Source organism: Apostichopus japonicus, chromosome 1 (genome assembly GCF_037975245.1).
Source record: "Apostichopus japonicus isolate 1M-3 chromosome 1, ASM3797524v1, whole genome shotgun sequence".
In the NCBI taxonomy this organism is placed as follows: Eukaryota; Metazoa; Echinodermata; class Holothuroidea; order Aspidochirotida; family Stichopodidae; genus Apostichopus; species Apostichopus japonicus.
The window spans coordinates 13,789,214-13,808,534 of NC_092561.1; the positions used below are offsets into that span (position 1 = coordinate 13,789,214).

The following is a 19,321-nucleotide window of genomic DNA, read 5'->3' on the forward strand; positions in this document are numbered from 1 at the left end:
TGAAATAAAAGGAAAGAAAATAGTTGCAGTACATATCAAGCAAATGTATAAATGAAAATGTTCATCAAAGCTGCTGATGTGTATCCTGTTCTGGTAGGCATAGCCTGATCTTAGTGTATACAAAATACACTGAATAATTTCATTATGTACCGTAGGCCAAAATAGCTATACTACGATTCTGCTTAGCTGATCATAGGGTGCTTGGAAATAGCAGTTTCCATCCCCTAAAACATGCCTCCTGACACTCGAGTCACATCTATTAGCATTTGAAATTAGACGGTCGTGAACATTTCGACCCATACAGCCGGTGTATAGTTCTCGTGAGCGGATGAGAGCCATTCAAAGGTGTCCTTAGATAAAGGGAAAGGCAGATGGGACGTCAGTCTATGGATTTGCTCTTCATCATGCAATATCCGTCGTTAATGCACATTTTAACAGTCCAGGTACTGTGTATAGATGCGACAAGCATGTTCTAACCTTTATGCCATACTTTTTTTCGTGCTGGGAGAGGGCGGTCGTCATAAGTTTCGTGACTGTAATATTACTAATGGTGTTCTTGTAGGGGGAAAAGATAACAAAACTTTAAAATAGGATAAGTTGAAAGATTTTTTCTTCATGTATTGGTCTAGTTCCGAGGATATGGAAACAAAGCAAAACAACACTAAATAATGCAGAAATTGTAATGAAACCAAGCATATATGTACTAGACTTTGAAATGAAATTAACAGAGCCACCGACACCGGGATGGGGGCATGGCCTCCAATAATTTTCAAAACAATGAATTTCAAATAGACCTTTTTTAACATATAAATTTGGTGAATTTTGACAACTTTTGTCTCAGGCTGTCTTGCCCCCTCCTCTCCCTCCTCCCTCTCTCCACTCCTCAATTAAGAAATCCGTATCTGTGCTCTGATTAGCAAATTAAAGGAGGAATGTAAAATCTACTACTTTAACGTATAAAGCAATGCAGAAAATATGACAATAATCTGATTTTATCTTTCCATTTATCAGGAAGCAATCTTTGGAACAACTGGAATTGTACGGTGGCTTACTTGGGACATAGGAAAGAAGAAAGTGTCCGCAAATCTCAAAATTGTGAGATAAAATGGTCCACATTTTGAGATTTGAGGACCCTTTTTCCCTATGTCCCTATTAAGCCAACGTAGAATTGGTATACCATTGAATTTTATAGTTTCTTTCTTGCTGTTACCATCTACCCCCCCCCCCCCTGCTAAATTAATGTCGGGTAGCCCAGTACTGCGTGACTTTGATGTTGTATCACGTTTCGGAAAATAAACGTTTGCACTGGTTGCCCCGTAATAATGGAAGATGGTGTTGATTTAGGCCTAATTATCAATAGCTATCCAGATGGTCGGGGCCGAGCGATCCCAAGCGCACCTTATTGGGCCAACACCTTGGCACCCCGTTCTCCAGTAGGCTCACTGCACAAACCACATCTAAGTTCTATCACCCAAATAAGGCTTAAAATAACGATAAAATGTTTCAAACTTTGCCATTTCTCTCACTGCTACAGCTATACAACAGAATACGTACGAACGTTTTATATGCCTATCACTCAGACACTGTGTATGCATATTATGTGTGTTAGATGGAACACGTATATCGCGTGGTTGTGTCATAGCACAAATGAGCCATTTTTGACAGGGCATGCGGTACAAATCCATTATTCATGTGAAGAAATCACAAAATTCCTGTCGACTGACGGAACTCGCGATCTTTAAGAATGTTACATAAGGGAGGAACATAATAGTTGTAACAAATTATGACTCAGTATAGGTAGGTGGCTTAAAATGTGCACCACAAGTAAGGGGACATTTGATATTGTGTCCCCTTATCTCAAAACGTGGGGGACATGTCCCCTCAGTCCCCCAGGATTGACGCCCATGAGTTAGAGCCTTGAATAACCACTTGATTAGTTTGGTGTCAGCCAGGTAGGGCAAAACAGAAAGTAAGAACAGCAACAGTAAAGATAAACCCCGTTTACAGATATTCCGGATTTCCTGATTACGGGTATATTAGCGATTTTGTATTACAAATATTCCTGATTACGGGTATATTAGTGATTTTGTACACATGATCATATTGGAAGTAGTTTGCTTATGGTGACGGATGATCAACACTTCAAGCAATTAGCAATGCAATTAGCAAGCAATAGCACAATTAGCAATTCAAATATTGCTATTCAAAGACATAAATCACTTGGTGATATTTTACAATAGCAATAACAAAGAAGACGATAAGATGACTAAATTTAATAGCTATAGCAAATATAACACAGGCAAGCTAACTGGAAAACATTCATTAAAAGATGGTAAGTGCCGAGCGAGATGCAGGCTATGGTTCAATGACAGTTTGTCAATGATAATATAAGATAATGTAACGTGGGTTTATCTGTTAAGGTATATCTTTTATACATTTGGTATATACTTAGGAACTAAACTCACTTTTTAATAACTTTCGTTTTCGTGACCATAATACAAAAATTCATACTGCAATATCCCAAATAAACTTTAGTTCATTATTCTCTTCGCTTTCATGCATTGTTACTTAAAATACAACTTAAAATACATATTCTGCATGACATTAGGGTTAAATATTTGTTTTACCTCGAGACCGAAGCGATTTCATATCTCTCCCTTAAGTGTTGTGAAACATTCGTAGGTACTGAAATAACTTGAAATAATCTTCTATGAGTTACTTTTTAGGCATTTTAAGCAACAACAACTCGGTTGGCTTCATTCTCTTACGTTTCCCAAGTTTGTTCAAACTTGATGATCCTTCTGACGTATTTGTTGTTGACCGGGTTTCTGATTTCGGGGATCTCGTTGCGAAAGCTCTAAAGATCTTCTTCAGTTCCGGGTTGCTCAAAGAGAGTAGAAGGAACAAGACCACTCCTTGACTCGAAAAGAAGATGCAGAAGAGATAATCAAACAGGAAGGTTTTACGATCAAGGGCTGCCAAGAATCCGAACACCCAAGAGATTCCGAGAACAAACCAGAACATCACACCGTGTCGAACCCTGGCCAGGATCTCGTCTCTTTTGGAGTGCTTCTGCACTCGTGATACAAGTAGAGGGCGACATACAACTACATTGACGATCCAAATGTAGATAAGGAGGTTGAAGATACAGAGGACGCAAACTTCTAGTACGAAACCATAGTAAAGACCAGGACCGGGATGGAGGAAGCAGCTAAAAATAACACAAAATAACTTTTAAAACTCTTATATTTAAGGTTATTTACAGAGAGTTACAATATTAAAATAGTACGCTTAATTATTGTACGCTAATGGCATTTCCACGAATAAATGTTAGTCTACACTTTATATTTGAATACCTACTAGTGTATTTCTTGGACTGTCTGGCTTTTATCGAAGACTGCGACCAAAACTGCTGGAATGACTGGAACACCTGCAATATGAGTATAAATTAATCACAGAAAAACTCATATAATGTTCCAACTCATTGCCGTTCAAGTATGAATATAATATATAGGTATAAATAGATATGAATATATATATATATATATATATATATATATATATATATATATATATATATATATATATATACATATAATATTCATATAATTAAAATCAGTTTATTACCGTATCCGACACAGCATGAAACTACCAAAAACTGCTGGATATTGGATTTATCTCTCTTGACAAACATGATATAGAGGTAAATGGCTTCTATTGACATCCATAACACTAAAACCAAGCCAAAGTAATGTACTATTGCCGACACAACGGAACACTCTGTTGACTTCGGAACAGCTTTCGTGCTTAACAAAAACGCCACGTAAAACGCAAGAAGAGATATGCACAGGTTCAAGTGGATGTAAATCGGTTTCTTCATTCGTAAGGTTCTGAAAGTGTAAAGAAAGTTTACGAAGGGTTTATAGACCAATATGTTCAAATCCTCAGGTTAAAAATAATATTTTCACCATATAGGAAATGTGATTTCAATACAGAAACTAATTTGGAAACTATACATCAACGGTTACAATATTTTCGGTATTTGTAAGCTTTTTATAGATTTTGTTCGTACTAAGCTAACTCTAGCTAATTCAAAGTATAGCAAAAGTGGACTTACTTCAGACTCAGGAATGTAACGATGGATAGCATAAGACAGATACAGGATACGGCAGATCCAATTAAAGTGATCCAGTAAAGGGATTCATGACTCGGTAAAGGATCACTCTTGCCAATTCGCTGTGAAGGAACAGACATCGTCATAGATAACCTAAATAAAGCTTTGCGCAGTCTGCCCTAATTTTAGTACCATGTACTGCTGGACAAATTACATACTGTAACGCCATACCCAATATCGTCAAGTAATTAATCGTAATACAATGAGTAAATCGGTCAATGTAGGCTAATCAGTCTTAAATGCACACTGGACGAAAATGATCCTTAACATAAAAGAGATCCCTAAACAGGATTGTAAATTATTGTCATAAAATAAGGTAATGAATATAGTAAACAAAGGATTGGTTTTATTGATTAAATGTGGTATCAACAATAAATAAAGTAACGTAAGTTAGTATCTCTAATTAGTTTAATACATACAGTAATCACTCTGTTAAGGTTTCAATCAAGAACAATGCAAAATGAGTTTATTATGCAACTAGTTGTTTTAATAATATATGGTGTATATTATACCGCACAGACTTTAAACACTATACGGACACCATCTTTCCGGATGATATCGTCCTGCGGACACAATTTTCAGGGATTCCACAACTCATAATCCTCTCATCGTCCTTCCCTTTCATCTCACCTCTCATTTTGTGTGTCTTAATTTGCTCTATTCATTTCTCGTTTTTACAATTTAATAGTCTGTCCATCTCCGTGTCTTATTGTGTCCTTAGTACTGTTTTCGTTTCAGTCAGCCTCTAAAGAAGACGCTGCTGGGATCGAACGTCAGGCCCTCTTACTTTTGCATATTAACTTGCATAGGCTCTTTTGTAGTTGATAATCAGTTTTTTTAACCGTTTTTCTCCAAAAGAATATTACCTTCACTTCACACTGATATTTTTATAATACATTAGCGCAACCACCCCCAATGCCCTATTGTGCACACCCAATCTATATCAGGAACTCCGAAGGCCACAATACAAATTGAACCAGCTGAATAAAGGTTGTCAATTATTCAGTATGGATATTAAACATATACCCTTATAGAATATTTCCATATGTAAAATGTTTCCAGGTGATCACCAATATTAGCTGTTGTCACAAACTTCACCGGCTAGTAGTATGTTTATTAGATCCTCCTGCAATTAGCAGGATCTCGCGAGGAAGCCTAATTGGCTTATCAAAGCCGCAAGTTGACCCAAGTCAGTCTTTTACATTCATATTGAACGTCAATGATTATGAAGTGTTAATTGTCAACAACTCTGTAACTGGACGACATACATTAATCTGGGAGTGACTAGCACCGGGGACCTTATGATTGAAAGGCACCGACGTTAACCACTGAGCTAACACTCAAAGTAGTCGAATACAACACAATGCCGATGCATCTTTAAACTAGCTAATACGTGACCAATTGTCGACGTAATCACACGCACACTGCCAGAATATATTCAAGACTGTTGACGTGACGAACCTATTAGTTTAGAGTATAGGGTTGAGCTCAGTTAAGAGAATGAAGTTAAAGCAGAATTTCCTTAACATTTTCTTAACTAGTACAGGCCTGTATGTCTCGAGGTCTAGGTTTCGAACCTTTATATCTAGGTATAGGTCTCGAGCCACCATGTCTCGGTCTCTGCTACAACACTAATATTCATCCAGTTTACAAATAAGGAGTAGGTAATCTTGTACGGAACGATACTATTTTAAAGGAATATTGTTACGTGCAATCGAGATCCTGTCTGCCAAACGTCTTCAATTAACATGTTACAGTTAACTTTACACACACACACAGACACGCAATATGGTAACTTACGATCAGAACTGCAAAGCTTCCAAGACGGTTGCATGAACATCTCGTTCGTCTTTGTTTCTTGTAAGTCACAACCGCTTTAGACCATTCTTTCTCGACATTGTCCCAACGTACGCAGTCCTCCGATTCGATTCTCTCTCCACTTTGTAATGTTATCTGTCGATTAATCGAGAAGATGTGGTTATTCAAGTCTACTCCTTACTAACTTATAAGACGTCTGAGAATTGAAAATATAGCTGTTTAATATATCGGTAATGGTTCGGGCTAACTCAAACTAATGCTTTTCTATACGATAAGTACCAACTAAAGGATGATAGTAGATTTAAACAGGCGTAGGAACAGGTGAGGGGGAAAGGGGTTCACTGCCCTCCCCCAACTTTAAAGTGGGGGCGGGATTTGTTTTGCCCCTGCAGTTTTTGAAGTAGATGCACTCCACAGCAGTGCTTTATCATTTTACCAGACCCTTTTTATTACGGTAAAGGAGTGTCAGGTAATGAAATTATCGATTTCCCGATTCATATATATCTTATAATGCGTCTAATTTTGATTTACTTTATCTCCAAATTTTGAACAAAAGGCCAAATAAAGTAATATTTAAACTCGTACAGTGCTGCAATTGATTTAATGCTATACGAATGGCTCATGTAACAACGATGATTTTTAAGTCTTTTGGTGCATAATAGAATTGACAGTCAGCTTGCTTTTAAACGTGGATTAGAGGAATGATTCACTGTGAAACCAGAAAGCCATGGAATAGCTAGTTATTCCTTGTCAAGTTTTATATGAGACCATTTCATGTATCACTGTACACATACCATCTTTATGTTTGATCTCAAAGAGGTGAAATGACTATTTTTGCTCCAAGAAGCGGAGAAGACACTCCACTGAGTCATGTCACGTTAATCTTTGTCTTTCTCATTCTTAATGGAAAAGTGTCTACGGTGGTTAGTTCTATTTTGCAATACGAATTGACCGGTTATTTATAGTAAGGAAATATTCACCCTATCAACTTACCGGGTCAGTGACGAACATCGCAGTGACGTTTGAATTCGTTGGGTTGATGCTCTGTGTAGTTTGGTTGCCTTCTATTTTAACAGCGATAACTTGACTTCCGACGATCTCTCTTGAAGAGAACTCTGACGTGTTGGTATCATTAACAGATTTCAAAGGCTCAGATGCAGGCACAAAGAGTATTGGGTTATCGTAGATGATGAAACTGATAGGAACATTGGAGTTGTTGTTAGAGCTACCTAAAATATAGATTAAGATAAAATAAACACTTAGATGATATTCCGACCCAAAAAATCCCGTTTATTTAATCGGAAGCCTCTTTTAAATTGTGGAGTTATACATTAAGAAGAACGGATTGGAGAAGCACAGGTAAATGTATAACAGAGAACCTTGATATACAAGTAGATTGTCAGTACCATTTGAGTACAGCTGGAGATACTCTGCAGGAATAGATATAACTGTCTTTGCCGCTGCCAGGTCATCCTGTTCATCTAACATCCGGGTATCACCGAGGGCGCTGTTATTGTTTGATTTTTTGCTGGATTGTGCAACAGTCCCGAAGCTGAGACTGGTCTTAATATGTCTTGGGTTCACTTTGAGAGCTTTGATGCCAATTTTATCTGTGATTTGAGTGTAGTTTCCATCCTTGGTCTGTAAGTTTGATATTTGTTGTTCCAGAGCGTCTAGCACTCTCCCCGTTTCTGCTGAGCTCATCTGCACAATCTCTTCATCTAACTTCATTAAATTATTTACAGTATTGACGATTGGACGAGTGATCTGAAAATAAATAAATAAAAATATACAGGGTAACATTCAGCACAAACGTGGTAAGTAACACAAGTTTTATACATGTGTTTTCTAATTGCACATCATCAAACGATCAACTTATTTCCTCATAAAACGGTATTACAGTAAGAAAATCGATAGTGTTCAAATAATTGTTGTACGGTATTTAATTTAGACAGAGTTTTTAACTGCTTTCACTTTTTGCCGAGTTTGTTGCCCTACTTAAACTGCAAATACACAATAAACAACAACATTGAAACACTTATTCGAGTTAATTTCACTTTAGTTTTCTTTCAAACCTTAGTGCACATGTTGTTAAAGTTCATTAGGGTATATATAATTGGACGAACTCATGAGAACATTGTTATTGAAACATATTTAGAGTATAATAAAAAATATCGTTAATATATATTAGTAACCTATTAAGGATTATTTACTGCATACATTAGCCCTGTTGGTATTCTTTATGACATTTAGGTCTTTCTGGGTTATATAAATCACTGTTATAATATACTTCCTTGTGTAATATCAGCCTCATTTGGATGAAGTATTACGTTCAAATGAAGTGTTTAAGGTGTTTCTCTGATGTGATTTTCGTCTAATTATGTTGCGGTATACGACTTTTTAGAGACTTCCTTGGACTGAACGAAACCCTGCAGGCCTCTACCTCCCCCCCCCCCCAAAAAAAAAAAAATTATTCCTGCAACAACAACAAAGGCCGAAATGGTGAATTTTCTCCCTTATTAGATGGAGTGCGCAACATGCTTGTCACGCAATGATGAATTAATGGTCTATGATATCTTCTTTACTCTCATGAAATCATAAAACACGTTTACGTATGTTTTCGTCTTTTCTGTACATTTGACCCCGTTCAGGAATCATTACAGTTTGGCTTTTGTAAGCATCATTCTGCATAATTTCAAACTGATTTACCAGGCCCTGCTCTCAACGCAATTATACACCTATCGATAATGGCTAACTGTTAAATGATTTCTTCCAGCTCAGGTTCGATGATATCTGAGAATATTTGTATTTGCCAGACTGGTCTATAGGAGTAAATACGCTTGCTGGTTTGCTTCCTTTACCAATGGGCAACAATCGACGTTCCAAGCCTACCTACTTGCGGGAAATTTGGAGAAACAGTCACGGCATGTGTCGCCTCTGACAATGGGCGAGATACGAGACTCATGCGTGAGATTATAACGTTGGTGGATATAATGCTTAATCTTTTGTTCATTTACTACAGTTGTGGGATTACTCTTTCTATGAGCTATTGCTTTTTACTTTGAAATCTGAAAACGCTACAGACGGTAGCTCATAGTTGGGACATTTAAACCCAACTTGAATTATGTTCACAAAAGCAACTTTGAAAAAATTGGCGAACACATAAAATGCATAGCACTGTCTCTCTCCCATAAAACAGCACCAACTATAACAACTGATTGCTTAGGGATTTTCTCTGGATATAGTAGCTAAATTCTCAGGGAAATTATTGCAAAGTGGCTACAATGTAGTTGACTTGGTCACGCCAATGATGTTATATCATAAAGTGATCAAATAAAAAATAAATAAAAAAAAAACCTCAAATAGTGAATGGTAAATATTTTATTACGTTAACAGAAGGCTCTCCCAGGTGTGCCAGCGTTTCCATGAAATCGGCGATATCCTCTAGCCGACCAGTATCTTCTTCCACATACTTGACGTTACTTGTGGCTGTTTCAATCACTTTAGCTGCCTCAAAGACCTTGTTATCGGTTACATTTTCTTGCTTAAGAGACTGATGATAGAATTTGTACAAGTATACAGATTGTTAGTCTAATGTTACATTTTAGATGATAACTTGTTTAAAGCAGTTTCCTATAGTCAGGTCTGTATTACTTCAAAAAGGGTTGTAAAAGTTAAGACAATTCAAAATGTATGCGTAGGCACAATTGTTTATACGTGCATGCTGAGAGTGTTTCAGAGAGACCCACTTACTTGAACAAAGGTACTGCTGAATTAATTGGGGTTTAATTAGAGAGACTCACGTACATTTACAACAGTACTGCTGAACTAACTGAGATTGAATGTATTGAGAGAGTTACTTACTTATACAACGGTACTGCTGAACTAAATGGGGATTAAATGTGTTTAGAGAGACTCACTTACCTGTGCAACGGTGCTGCTGAACTAATTGGTCTGAAGGTGTTTAGAGAGAGTTACTTACTTATACAACGGTTCTGCTGAGCTAACTAGGATTTAATGTGTGTAGAGAGATTCACTTAAATGTACAACGGTACTGCTGAACTAACTGAGGTTGAAGGTGTTTAGAGACTCACTTACCTGTGCAATGATACTGCTGAACTAACTGGGATTGAAGGTGTGTAGAGAGAATCACTTACCTGTGCAACGGTATTGCTGAACTAAATGGGTTTGAAGGTGTTTAGAGAGAGTCACTTATCTGTGCAACGGTACTGATGAACTAACTGGGACTGAAGGTGTTTAGAGAGACTCCCTTATTTGTGCAACGGTACTGCTGAACTAACTGGGATTGAAGGTGTGTAGAGAAACTCACTTATCTGTGCAACGGTACTGCTGAACTAACCGGGGATTGAAGGTGTTTATTGAGACTCCCTTAATTGTTCAACGGTATTGTTGAACTAAATGGGATTGAAGGTGTGTAGTGAGAGTCACTTAAATGTACCATGGTATACTGCTGAACTAACCGGGGATTGAAGGTGTTTATTGAGACTCTCTTAATTTTGCAACGGTATTGCTGAACTAAATGGGATTGAAGGTGTTTAGAGACTCACTTACCTGTGCAATGATACTGCTGAACTAACTGGGATTGAAGGTGTGTAGAGAGAATCACTTACCTGTGCAACGGTATTGCTGAACTAAATGGGTCTGGAGGTGTTTAGAGAGACTCCCTTATTTGTGCAACGGTACTGATGAACTAACTGGGATTGAAGGTGTGTAGAGAAACTCACTTATCTGTGTAACGGTACTGTTGAACTAACTGGGATAGAAGGTGTTTAGCGGGAGTTACTTCCATGTGCAACGGTACTGCTGAACTAACTAGACCTGAATGTGTTGTTGTGTATTATGTGTAATTTAATCTTAGGTAATTCTTTGATATAAATTTAAAAAACACGTGTAGCTACTTAAGCAAAGTATTATACTGGGTAAGTTGTTGTTTTAGTAAGAAACGATAGCCATTGATGGTTGTTGACAACGATTCCGAACTACATTGAACAACCTGTGTGTTAAGTGTAATATGTATTTTGTTGTAACATTGCCTTAGGGCATGAAAAAGATGAACATTTTTCTTACTGCATATAGTGAGATACAACTGATTCTATCTATGGAGTTATAATGCAACCTCTGTTTGCTACAAGCCTACCGCCACTTATCTGGATATCATCAATAGCTACCCCCAGTCCCCAAACACACCCACGACTGTGCGTGCTAAACTTGGACGGAAATGTATTTGACAGTTTCATTAATCCCTGTTGTCACCCCGAATTTTTGGAATCTATTGGTCAGGAGCAGATTAAAATGTGTCAACTAATTACGTAATTAAATTTCTCCATGGCTTAACACGCATTGAATAAAAAATTCGATCTGTATGACCAATGGCTGTATATGTTACAAACGCATCACTGTGTGAGTTCTTACGTCAGTAGCAGTCTTTACTTCATTCTCTATCGTTTCAAATTCTAAAAGACAAAATAAGAAAAAAAATGGTTCATATAAATATGAAATATTGATGATACGATGTGGAATTAAATATCACTGTTCAGCATCCATCAGTTGCATTTGATTTTCTGTCTTTATGGAGGAAGTAAAACGAAGAAATGGGGAAATGTTTATTTTAGAATATGTGGTTATGATGGCTAATATAATGTAATTGCAATACGTGTTGCATTAGCATCAATGCAACTTGTAAACACTCCACGAAAGGAACAAGGGATTAATATGTCAATTGCTCTCCAATTAAACCGAAACCATTCACAATTGTGAAAATATAGTAAATATAAAAATAATGATGGTACAAAATGGAATAAGATCTCCCACTTCAGCAGTCACGAGTTGCATATGATGTTCTGTCCTTACAATGTAAACAATACAACAACAATGTAAATTGTCCATGGATACTTTTTTTTTTAAGAAAAAGTCGCCCAGGAAAGAACCTGGGCACGAAAATCAAACTACCGAACGACTGATCCGCTCCCAACCCAATCCCCTCGCATCGAGACTGTGACTATGTGATCATCGTCGGGTGTGTATTCCCCTCGAACGGGAACAGATACTACACATGATCTTCGCCAAAGGCCGAGAAGCGATTGTCCATGGATAACTCCTGGAGCTATTGGCATTTAGAGGATCGTGAACATATAGAAACAGATGTCACTCATTAGTGAAGGAAAAAATGAACTACTATTGATGTTGACCTTGATGAAAGAAAAAGCTATCGTTTAACAATAACATAGAAGCAGCTGTAATGAAACGGTGAAGTGGACTCTATGGAGGAAGTAAAACGTAGAAATGCACGGGGCAAATATTTATATTAGAATATGCCGTAATGATAGTTAATATTATATTATTGCAATACGTGTTTCATTAGCATCAAGGCAACTAGTAACCACTCCACGAAATTAACAAAGGGATTATTATTTCAAGTGCTCTCCAATTAAACCGAAACTATGCACAATTGTAGATGTAAATGCATTTTTGAGAAATGTAAGCTTATCATTAAATAAGTGGCCATGCATACAGACCAGGAAACTCGAAAGTCTCACTAAAATTGTCAGTCAGGTGAAAAGTATATTTGGAGTTTATACTATAATTGTTTTGACAGGTCTTACAGACATAATATCCTATTCGAAACTGCGCAGTGGCTTAAAGCAGCACTTTGCGTCTTTTTCTATGGTTTTTCTCAACCTCACTGATTCCACAATGCTATAACGACATACATAACTAGCTTATCTATTCAAATCTTGCTTCAAATGGTGGCATAATAGTCGAAAAATTTACAACTTTCAACTTTGTTTCTCTCAAAGATATTTTCCGTTGAGGCCAAATAAACCTCGCCCATAATATGAATATTTAGAAAGTTACGAACGTCATTGGCCAATAGGTAATACAACACCATGCTTGATTTGTGTAGATTGTCTATGGCAGTTCTACCAGGGAGCTGTTAGAATCCAGCTCGCTGGTTGTACCAAGTTACTAACTCAACGTTTTGAATCTATTTTTAGCAAGGGCTCATAACTAAACCTGCATCTCTGATTGGTTAAATTCAAACTAGTGGGTTGGAGGAACTGTGTGCGATTAATATTAATGTGTAATTTGTCGGAGGACAGTTTTCTCATTATCTGCAAATGTCCTTGATTTCTCGCCAATTAACGCTTTTGGCAGGGAAGAAACTTGGCTAATATCTTAGTTTGCTGTTTTGTGATTGATATATGTAAACAACTCGATGGACTTGTCAAAAAAATGGAAAACGGCGACAAAACGCAAAATGCTGCTTTAACTCTTCCTTTGTATATATTTTCATATCCTCTATATTGAAGGTGGTTCACCCAATACATCAACACTTACCAAAATTAGTCATAAGGCTCCTTGTAGGCAAGCAGACATGCATTTTAGCCACCGTTGAAGTAAGAACATGCAAACTTAGTAGGTGTATCTCGTACATACAATATGATGGACTTTCAAGTATCAGGACCACGCCAAACGATTGTGTGGTTAACTATGTACATACTGCTTTGACTTACCAACCATGCTGTTTTCAAATTTCCAAATCGAAACTCTCTCGAAGCCGCCGCATTTCTCCCCACCGGTGCATTTAATACCATTTACTATGCATTCCGAATCGACCCGTCTCTTCACTGAATCTGGTCGTTGGTTGGTACAGATACATTTGTCTCCTTGGGTCAGCAGAAAAAGCTGAAAATTTTGGCAAGTTTCTAAGCACTTTGCGACATCTAAATCAGCCTTAGGTTGATTGAATGGAATTGAAACTTCGTTAGTATTTTCGTAGCAACCTTGGTATGTATTTCCTGCGAAAAGTTAACAAATACGTTGTATGAAAACTTGAAACAAAAATATAGGTAAGGCAGTCAAAATTTGACAAACCCTCAAATAGGATTTATCAAAATCTCAATATATATTCAAAATATTATTTCGAAGTATCAAACTTGGGCAAATTGATGCGTTTAACCAAATGACCGGTGTTGCAAACTTCTTTTCAATGTTGAAAGGATATTGTTGTGGCTAAAGTTGATTATAGGGTATTTGATGACTGAAACAGTAAATCGTGTTTTTGTCAGTTTATGTCAAAATAAACCTGCGATACACAACAGTGTACTTTCCAGATTATTTCGGAGTGTATCAGTTTCCTTGACTCATACCTCAAGTTTTCATAGCTGAGTGGATTGCTGCTTTTCAAACAATAATGGTTTGTCGGGTGGGGTTTAAATTTACAGACCGTTCACTCTAGAAAATGATGGACTTTCAATTACTATTATGATTAACGAACGGGGACTTGTGAGTGGAATCCGTACTCTGTTGTCAGAAGCAGAAATCTTTCAAAAAGTTTAGGGTATGATTTATTAATCGAGATATAGACTACGATACAATCTGGAAATGTGTTGCTTAAAATATGAATCTAAGAGACTGACTTCGATCAACTTGCGGCTTTGATAAGCCAATGATGGCTTCTTCGCTAGTTCCTGCTTGCAGGAGGATCTAAAATACATACAAAATACATACAACTCGACCTGCAGAGATTAAGTTAGTACATATATACCTTTATACAAAGCTGCGACATTCTGCCCGCCACAGTTAATTGCGTCATAACAGGAAGTATCACAGTCGCTCGGCGGAGCAGCCTGAGCAGTGTCGTATATAGATATAGTAGACGGATTAGCACAGTAACACTTGAATCCGTCCTCTAAGCCAAACCATATACTGTTACTAGGGCAGAAATCCCTGCACGTCGAAATGCTCAGCGAACCAGGAAATAGTTTTTTACGAAGCCATAGATTCGACGTGTTACTGTAGAAACAGCCGATTTCCTGGCCAACTATATTAAAAAATTAAACGATAAAGAAACATGAAAACTTATCATAATTGTTTAAAAACAATTATATATGGCAACATGTAGATTCCTGAGAAAGACATGCAGTTTATCAAAAATTACTTTCCTTTGTAATTTATCTTGATTACAGGGCTTTATTATTTACAGTGATAAAATGAATTTCATGCTTCTTTTTTTTTCTTTCAAAGCGGCTGTCTTGAGACGAATGAAGCTAGTCTTAACCAGATTGTGACACATCTCTTTATATACATGTACATGTGCAACTCTCTGTTATACCTACCAGGCTACCAATGGAAAAGTACTTTTGTAGAAGTAAAATATAATATATGTTTACATACTGTAACTGTTTAAAACTGCAACACACTGCATGATTGATGGGATCAATTTATTTTCTTCCAAAGATATTACTTTTCTTTGACCCTTTACATACGATAGTTACACGGGGAATTTCTGTTCATGGTTGGGAAATTCCTGCAGAACTTTCTTGTTACGTGGGTCCTTCCAATCACTTAAACATCCCAAGTTTAAGGTGGGCGCAAGGAAGCAGTTGAGGGAGGGGGCAACAATTTTGGAGTGCAAAAGCGCACCTGTATATAGTGTACGTTAGGGGCATAGGGAACACCCTCTAATTTAATTTATGAATACTTTAATTAGTTCATGAAATTCACAATTATTACAAAACTATAATGCATGTAACCATGATCGTACATTCACATCGAGAGAGACTAGCAGTGATTGGCTGGGCAGGTTTCGAATTATAGCAAAAGCGGCAACTCGCTTTATAATAACAATTGTACACTGTCATTGAGAGGAAAGTCCACAGAAGCTGCACCACTTTAAAATAGTTAGCGATAGTTAGTTTATAAAGCGAAGTCCCCGGAAGCTCAATCGTTTTCAGACTATTCCTTTATTCTCTCTTAGCGAGTTTAAAGCACATAATACATATGAGAGAGGGATTTAAACCTCCGGGGTGGGGGGGGGGGGGGGGGGTGGGGGCTCCTGGGGCAAAAGTTCCCGGAAGTTGTTGGATCGTGAGATATTCTTGTTCTCTAGTAGCCCAGAAGCTGATATCGGAAGGAGGAATTTTATTTTTATGGAACTATTTTTAGCCCTGAAGCTGCAATGCTTTCAGCCAATTCTTTCGTAGCTATTTAACTTATCCACAGAAAAGATTTCTGTTTGATCAGAGCCCCTGTTGGGGCATAGGATAAGGACGTCCCCAGAAGGTTTAGCATTTATTTAGCCTAATATTACCTAATTAAAGGAAATGTTAACTTAAGGGAGAGTTCTACTTTACAACGGGGGTTGGGGGAGACGGCGCGGGGGGGGGGGGGGAAGGCGGGGCTAACTTGGCATTCTGATTGAATGGTATTTTCTCCCCATCCCTCCCATGTGGCGCTATCACTGCTTACAAGGCCGTATTATATGTATGTCATATTCACGCATAATTCATACATTTAATACAAATATATATATGTATACCACTATGTGGCCTTCACTAGCACATCTGACTAAGTTAATTTGTTTCAGCTGGTAATCTGCTAATCATACAATGATACGAGGTACCATTAGCAACTGCTTGCCTATATATAATAATTAGTTTTTTTTTATATACCAGTTACTGAGACTAACCTCAAGTATAGTCCACTCCTGCCAACTCGTGAGATACGCATAATTCTGTTCAAAGTGAATCGAGTCGAGATGAACAATACCCCAAAATATGAATTAGATTTATGTTACAGAAGATATCCAAGTGGTTCTTGACTTTGAAATCTCTGTGTAAAGACAGAGTACCTATTGGTTTTTAGCCTTTGTTGATTTCATATGACTAATGCTATACTTTAAACGACATTCAAAGATACAGGTCAAAATTGTACTCACCTGATTGCAGAGGCATCGTTAGAGCCAACGTCAGTACCATTACTTGATAGAGCTTCATGGTATAATGTATGTTGTTTAAATCTCTCTTATATTAGTTCATTATTAAGATTCTACTTTGCGTTTCTATAAGTCAGTCAATTGAAAATAAATCCAAATCAGTCTGTCGATACAGACTAGCATCAATATCACCTACTTTCGTTGAACACAAACTAAACGACAAATGCCTTCCAGCAGAGTCGTTTATGCTTTGCTGTATAAATTAATAAATAGCGCCATTAATTCTTTGTGCAGTACAGTATCATTTTAATGACAAAGCATAATTCATTCAGGGTGCCGATCCAGGTTTTGGTTTCCATCTCATTATATATATATATATATATATATATATATATATGTATTATATATATGGTACATAATAGTAATTACATTTCTTATGACAACATTGATAGGACATTGTTATGTAATCTCAATATTAATTATTTATGTAATGCGAAATTGTTACCGAAGTAAGTAATGAAAGTGACCAATGTTGCAAATCGTACTATACTTCAAACAGAACCAATTCAATCTTCAATTAATATAAATAGTGTATTAACATAGGACAATCAGTAAAAATAACGAAACATTTAACAATAACAGATTACTTTTCGAACAGGCTTGGGATATGAGTAAAACCGTTCTTTAAAACATTAAACTTAATTATATTTCCTTTTCGTGTGTCGGGCTTAAAATCAATATAATTTTCTACCTTCACAATGAATTTCATTTTGTAGATGAACTCGTTACATTTTGGCATCAATCTCATTCAAACTTGCAATTATGCATGATATTTACAATGCAAAATGAAAGAGTTCAGTTGGGTGATCTAACACTACATTATAACCAACCCCCAAAAATTGGAGTTTGCTTTGGTCTATTCTGTGATTTTGATTTGCATTTTTTTATCCCTGTATAAATTAAAAATCAACAGTAGCAAATAGTGACCAACATTGGATACTATTATAGTGCTAGAAATTGGGCTAACATAGCACGTAAGAAATATTAGCCCTTTTTTACTGAATTGTGTTTATCACAAGTTATTCCTAAAATTGTTGGTTATATTTTCATAAATATTGGGTGAATATGACAGTGTCCATTGTTTAGGAACTTAGGTTTTGCCCAATTTTGAAGTAAAATGTAGAAAATTATGACTAGTATTAACACCAGTGCACTGGAGCATGGTGCGTACTACATATGCTCTCGGCGTTTCCAGACAGTATTTTGTGCAGTATAGTCGACATTGCTGTGCGTAAAAACATATCACCAAGTTACTCTAAGTATCCAGTTGTACGGAAAGATAGACCATGTTGACTGCAAAAAGTATTTAAAGCAACACTTCTATATAGATTGGGATAAACATAAAACATAAAACAAAATTGTGGAACGAAAAGCTTGCTCTAAACATCACGATACCGTATATTATGGGAAAATTATATTCGCAAACGTTCTTCCGTATGACACTCATCGATTCTTTTCTTTTGATAGAGAACTGTATATGACCACTTTGATGTGCACATTATGATGGTACATTGATAATCACCCACCGACCACATTCTATGTACATGAGCCTTAAACTCACTGACCTCGGCACCTTTGACAATTAACGTTAAATAAGACTCTGGTACAGTCATTCAAACAGCATTCATATACACTGACACTATAGGCTTTCTGTATTAAGTAATACAATGACCTCATATGTCACGGAGGCATTTGAACCCCTGCATGCCAAGGTACATACTCAACAAGCTAGAAGTTTAGCTGCTTTACGAATAAGGGTACGTTCGTAAAACACTTTTCCAAAAGATTTCACATTTAACCTACTTTGGCCATGTTATCATTGCAGTTTCGGTAAGTAGCACGTAATGGCAAAATGATATTTTTGGAATTGTTGACGTCTGACAATTGAGGTCATCCCTCTCAGAGACAATGCATCCCATTCTCAGTTCACACTTTCACCAAGTTTTTAGTCCACCGGCCTTGAAATGTATACGTGCAGTTACAGATTTCAAGCTCGGTGAGTATGTGCCTGGACATAGGATGTAGTGACCCCGTAGATTATTATATCATAGTGTCACTGCACTGGGGTAACATGGGATCGATTGCAACTTCATAGGTTACCTTGCCAATTTGTTTTACTACAATGCTACCCAAGCCTATAACTGTAAAATATTTCTAAAGTAGACAGCTTAAAAGTACAGTACGGTGTATACCCTACAGTTCTGTGACGCAACCAACTTTTACTGTGTTTGCTTGACATGCATTATTATTTGTGGAGAATTTGATAACATTTCACCAAAAACAGAAATATCAGATTTGAAGTTAATCGGACAAAGCAACACAAATTAATTTACATATGATGACTTTTAGTAAGTAGCTGCACGTTGTTGCTGGTGCGTAATATGGCGTGGGTATGACTATTTGGCATGCCTAGCGTATGCATGCGCGCATCGTACCCCGTATATGTTGGTTAACAATGAAGTCAGAAACAATATACTACATTATATTTATAATGCGGACGCTTTCTTTCTATGTTCTGTTGTTTCATTGCT

The 19,321-nt window shown here is 37.0% G+C and overlaps 1 protein-coding gene across 4 annotated transcripts; it reads right to left on the bottom strand.

The window, feature by feature from the left end:
• Positions 1-592: 592 nt before the first annotated feature.
• LOC139968142 (adhesion G-protein coupled receptor G2-like) lies at positions 593-16,961 on the bottom strand. 4 transcript variants are annotated; one of them, XM_071972536.1, is made up of 12 exons: positions 16,734-16,959; positions 14,562-14,837; positions 13,528-13,812; positions 11,426-11,466; positions 9,381-9,545; positions 7,399-7,759; positions 6,986-7,221; positions 5,975-6,127; positions 4,118-4,236; positions 3,628-3,890; positions 3,361-3,430; positions 593-3,211 (listed from the first exon to the last, which is right to left on the bottom strand). In XM_071972536.1, the coding sequence occupies exons 1-12, from the start codon at positions 16,789-16,791 to the stop codon at positions 2,716-2,718; spliced, it is 2,523 nt and encodes an 840-aa protein (XP_071828637.1). In that variant the 5' UTR covers positions 16,792-16,959; the 3' UTR covers positions 593-2,715. The 4 variants fall into 4 exon arrangements, with proteins under 4 accessions (XP_071828637.1, XP_071828651.1, XP_071828644.1 ...); XM_071972543.1 differs by having other exon boundaries at positions 3,074-3,211; positions 3,357-3,430; positions 16,734-16,960; XM_071972550.1 differs by lacking the exon at positions 3,628-3,890 and having other exon boundaries at positions 3,072-3,211; positions 16,734-16,960.
• Between the last annotated feature and the right edge of the window lie 2,360 nt (positions 16,962-19,321).